Raw genomic sequence first — 5,331 nt, 5'->3', positions numbered from 1 at the left:
ATCCCTGTCCCTTCGCCGGGGGAAGGGGGGGTCCCGTGCAGGGGGATCCCTCTTGTCCCCTCCCTCGGCCTCGCCCTTCCCCTCCTCCCTTCCCCACGGCGGGAAGGGCGTGTGCGTGTGGAAATCCGCTGCTTTAGGAGATTTCCCCTCATTTTTTTTGAGGCTGGATAAGGAGGCGCCGTCCCCGGGGAGGCCGAAGGGATGCGCAGACCCCCAGAGCCAGCCCAGGGCAGGGCCGAGCTGCCCCCGAGCCTCCCATTCCCTGCTCGCGGAGCTCCCAGCACGCCTGGAATGGGGCTGGCGAGGGGGAGGAGGAGGCGAGAGGGGAAATCTGGGAAGCGCTGGAACAAATGGCGCTTTGATGGACAACGTCTGGCAGTGCCAACGCCGCCGCCGAGCGCGTTCCAGAAGCCGGAGATATTAAATAAACTTAAAGATAATGAATAGCCTTCTGTGGCGCTCCTCGGGCTGCGCCCGGGCTCTCCTGCCCCCCGCAACTCGAGACTCGGGGACTCTCGGAGCGGAGAGGAGGCGGTGAGAGAGGGCAGGGGGGTGCTGATGGCTCCCAGGCGGGGATGCGAGGGAAAACTCGGCTCCAGCAGTGCCAGCCGCGCACCAGGCGCTGCCTTTTATTGATGGGAAGGTGTTAAGCAACGTTGGCGTGAATATTTAATCGCCATCCGCGCCGGTGCTGCGGGTAAAGCTCGCTCCTTTCCTGGGAATCGCCGGCTCCTTCGGTGGGAAAAGCGCCTGGCGAGATTATTGGGAATAAAAAGGTGGCCGTAAAAGCGACCCCCCCTCCTCTTTGTTCGAGCGGAAGGAGAGAATCCGCAGCTTCCAACAGCAATTTCCAAAACATCTGTCGAGGCTTTGCTTTCCTTATTTCACTTTTATTTCTTTTTACGGCCCGGAGTGGAAATCCAGCCCGGCTCTGCTGCTTTTAACCCCAAATAAAAGATCAGGCGGCCACGCCGAAGTTTCCCGGGCTCCAAGCGTTCCCTGGAGAGGGGGGATGACCCCACCCGGGCACCGAAAACACCAAACCCAGCCCAAAAATCAGTGGGGGGACCCCCCAAAGGCAGCAGAAGGCGAACTGGGGGCCTGGGCTTTGCTTAACCCTACAAAAAGGTGCTGGGGGCAGCTTCTCGGCTACTCCGCGCATTTTAAGGGTCCCCCCTCAGCCCCTCGCCCCTCGCCCCGCATTCCCCATCCCCCGGGTTCTCCTTTCCGCGCTCTTTTGGCACAAACCCCTCCTGGACGCCTCCCAAAATTCGGGCCGCGCCCGAGGAAACCCCGGTGACCGAGCAGAGACGCGCCGTGATTGATTTGGGGTGGCAGCGCCGCTGAGCCCTTCTCATCCAGGAGCCTCCCCCAAACCCCCCTCACCCCTCCCCATCCCCCCCCCCCGGCAGATAAATTTGGGGTTTAAAGTCACGCGTCGGGAGAAAGGTTTTGAAGGGATCCACGAGCCGCGGGAGCAGCAGAAATCCCGGAGGGAGCTCCCGGATCCAGGGGGTTTGGGGTTAGTGAGGCTGGAAAAGAGCAGAGGAAAAAAGAAAGGCCCCTCTCAGGCCCATCTCTTACCCCTCCTTCTCCTCTAACGTTTATTTGCTGACCCAAACGCCCTCCCCGCGTGGATTTTTGAGCTTTCACTCAAAATCCTCGTTTTTCCCTCGGTTTTGTTGGTTTGTTTTTTTTGTTTTTTTTTTTGCAGCCCGGGACGTTCCGAGCCGCAGCAACTGCGGCGTGGCCCGGCCGGATTCTGGGCTGCGAGAGAAAGGAGGAGGAGGAGGAGGAGGGTTGGGATGAAGGGAGGGATGTGGGAGGCAGGGAATGGCCCCGGAATCCGCGTGGGCTCCGCGCAGCCCCCGCGCCTCTCCCGGCGCTGCCTTTGTGTTGGTTTTCCATCCCTTTATCCCTGGTTTTTTTTTTTTTTCTTTCCTTAAGGGAGGGGATTTTTCCCGTCAGGGAAATAGAACCGCAAACGTGAAAATTAGAAAGAAATGGCCCCGCTCGGATTTCGCAAAATAAATAAATAAATCAACACCAAGCTCAAGGAGAATTAAAACAGAGCCAATGCTGGAAATATTTCCCGGAGCCTCTGGAATTGTTGGTTGGGAGAGATTCCTTTTGTCTCCTCTCAGGGCACACGAGGAGATTATTAAAGTTCATTACAAAGCGGGAAAAGAGGAAGGCAAATGATTTATGGAGAAAAACAAAAACAGCGTCCTTTGGAATGAAATACGGAGCATTGCTGGTTTTATAAAGACATTTATTTACTCTATGAAAATAATATACAATAAATAATTTGCCCTTTGCTATGAAAGGATTTGAATAAATAGGCTACATCTAAAACGTAAAAAGAGGAAGGAAATTTCCCCTGATTTCTTTTTTTCTTTTCTTTTTTTTTTTTTAATTTATTTTTATTACGAAATCTAAAATCTCGTTCTGATTCCTGAGAAAGTCGCTGGGAGGATTTACAAATATTTTTTTCTCTCTCTCTCTCTCGAGGGCTGACATCTCCGCTGTGCGTGAGAACTACCGGCTGCTTCCTTTGAAATAAATAAGGGGACAAAAATAAATAAAACTACCATCAAATACCTGCATTTTAGCAAAACTCGGGCCGCTAAATGAGTGTTGGGAGGGCGATTTGGGTCTCACGGAGCTTTAGGAGGGAAGTGGGAGGAGGTGACTGAATGAGAAATGGCTTGAGGTTGATTTAGGGCGGATTTGGGGCGCTGGCAGCGGCCGGGCTGGGGCTGGTGGCCCCAAACACCCGGGTGGGATGGGAGGGACAGGAGGCCGCTATTGGAAATTGAAATGTTGCAGGTCTATGGTACAAAGTGCGCTCGTAAAAAAGTCCAGCTCCTCCTCGGAGAAGCGCAGGGGGCTCTCCAGGGAGCCGTGGGCAGCGGGGGAAAACCCCTGGGAAAGCTGCAGGCACGGCTCGGCCGGGAACAGGCTCAGCTCCGGCAGCACCGGAGACTCGCAACCAGCGCTGCCCTCGCCCGCGGCCACCCCGGGCGGCTCCGCGCTCGCCCCCGCGCTCCCTCCGCGCTCCGGGGCTGTCCCCAAGCCGGGGCTGCCCTCGGGCTCCTCGGCGGGGTCACTGCCCTCGTCCAGGCGGGGGAAGGGCAGCTCCCCGTCCGGGCTTTCTTTGTGCTGGGTTTGCCTCTTGTGCTTCATGCGGCGGTTCTGGAACCACACCTTGACCTGGCGCTCGGTGAGGTCGAGCAGCGCCGCGATCTCCACGCGCCGGGGCCTGCAGAGGTATTTGTTGAAGTGGAATTCCTTCTCCAGCTCCAGCAGCTGCGTGTTGGTGTAGGCGGTGCGGAGCCTCCTGGAGCCGCTGCTGTCCGCCAGCCCCGGCGTGTCTGGAACACACGGGGGGGGAAAAATTTGTCACCAGCGGGGACGAGCCGAGGGGCTGGAGCCGCCGTCCCCTCGCTCGCTGCCGCCGGCTCGAACGGGGGCGGGGGAGCCGCTCCGGGATGGAGGAGGATTGGGAATCGCCCCCCGCTCCCCTCGCCTCGAGGAGGAGAAGGGATTTTGCTCCCCTGGCCTCTCCCTTCAGAGCCCTTCCCTCTCTGCCACCCTGGCGGATAAAGGGAATTTCAAACCGTTCCTTCTTTCCCCTTTTTTTTTTTTTTTTTTTTTTTGCCCTTTCCCGGTGCTCCGGGCCGGGCGCTTTGATTTCATCATTCCGGTTTTTCCTCCGCGGCCAATGAGCTCCGGTGTCCGCCCTGCTCCTGCCCGAGCGCTCACCTGAGCCGCGCCTCGGAAATCCTGGAACGGCCAATTGTTCCTCCAACACTTCATCCCGAGGGAAAGAGGCTCCCCGGCCGCGGCAGCGCCTCGCGGAGAGGCTGCTCCTTTTTGGGGGGGCTCGGGGAGGGTTTGGGGGTGTAATAATTCCGTTCTGCAGGATGCTGAGAGCCCAGCCCTCGCTCTTTCACCTCCCCACCCTGCTGCCAGCAGCCCCCGCGTTCCCCACCCATTTTCTCTCCCCCCTCCGCACTTCTTTGGGGTTTTGTTGTCTTCGCTTTCTCCTCTTTTTTCTTTTCCCTTTTTTTTTTTCCCCCCGTAGGCTGTAAAAAAATGCAGGGCTGGCAGAGAAAACCAAACAAACGGAGCTGCAAACCCCCCCTCCCCCGCCGCATCCCCCCGGCTCCCCCGGCCCCTTCTCCCTCCCGGCTTTGGCAGAAGTCGCAGCAATTTGTTCTTTTTATTCGCGGGGGGAGGGAGGAGGCAGCAGAGCCCCCCGGGCCGGGGACATCGCTCCGTGTATTTCACGCGTGACACTTTCGGGGGAGTCTCTCTGGGCTGGGGGGGCTGGGGTAGGGCTCTTTTGGGGCGGGGGGAGGAGGATTTTTTATTTCTCGGATCCTCTCCGAGTCCAGCGAACACCCCCTGACCCCCCTGGTGATACGAACCTGCGGGAGATCCTGCGGCAGGCACCGGCACCGAGGAAGATGATGGGGGGGACGAAGAGGACAGAGCCTGGGTGGTTTTCTTGGACGATTTCTTCTCCTTCATCCAAGGGAATTCCGCTGCCAAGGGGCCGGGCTGTGCCGGCGCCGGGGGCTGGGGTTGGAGCAGGCCATGGGATGCTCTTTTTTGGCTCCTCGGTCGTGCCTGGCTGCCAGAACAAGGATTCAGGCTTTGGAGGACGGTTTGCTCAAAAGGAGGAGGAATTAATGTCGAGTCCTTGATTGATGAAGTTTGAAATGTCTCCAGGACAGCGGGAAGAGACGTCAGGCACTCTGCGAGCGAAGGCTGGCTATTTATAAACCCGATCTCCCTCTCAAATTCAAAATTCATGGCTTTTCCAGGGCCCAGGGTTTAAAAAGAGGGAGGGAGGGGGGGGGAAGGAGGAGGAGGAGGAGGAGGAGGAGGGGGAGAGAAATCTGAGGGCCTCGGTTTTTGATGGCGGGGATGATGACGGTCCTCGGGCTTTTTATAATTGTTATATTGCTGATAATACAGGCGGAGGGGGACCTTGCTCTGCTAAACTCGAGGCTGGGGCGAAATTGCAGCCAATTCCTCGTCACGTGGGCGGCCCTGGCCAATGGCGGGCGGGGCCTGGTGGCAAACAGAAAGCATTATTTTCTTTAATTGATTTAAAAAAAAAGAGAGAGAGAGAAGGAGAGAGAGAGAGGAACCCCAGAAAGGCCAACAGCACCCAGCGCCACCCCGGTGCCATCACCCCTTCCCGGCTGGGGGGTGTGGGCAGGGATTGCATTCCCTGCCTGTCCCTCCTGATGCTCCCTGTCCTGCCCGTGCCTCTTTCCTGGCATTCCTTGTCCTTCCTGATGCTCCCTGTCCTGCCTG

At 57.7% G+C, this 5,331-nt stretch overlaps 1 protein-coding gene across 1 annotated transcript; it reads right to left on the bottom strand.

The window, feature by feature from the left end:
• Positions 1-2,255: 2,255 nt before the first annotated feature.
• Positions 2,256-5,325, bottom strand: HOXB2 (homeobox B2). The gene is made up of 2 exons (XM_042017845.1): positions 4,434-5,325; positions 2,256-3,374 (listed from the first exon to the last, which is right to left on the bottom strand). Exons 1-2 carry the CDS (start codon positions 4,819-4,821, stop codon positions 2,806-2,808), a joined length of 957 nt encoding a protein of 318 aa, XP_041873779.1. The 5' UTR covers positions 4,822-5,325; the 3' UTR covers positions 2,256-2,805.
• Between the last annotated feature and the right edge of the window lie 6 nt (positions 5,326-5,331).

The sequence above is a fragment of the Corvus kubaryi genome, unplaced genomic scaffold, assembly GCF_017639235.1.
Source record: "Corvus kubaryi isolate FWS band 111438036 unplaced genomic scaffold, C.kubaryi_AGA036_p1.0 123, whole genome shotgun sequence".
NCBI classification, from domain to species: Eukaryota; Metazoa; Chordata; class Aves; order Passeriformes; family Corvidae; genus Corvus; species Corvus kubaryi.
This window is presented reverse-complemented; position numbering and strand designations above follow the sequence as displayed.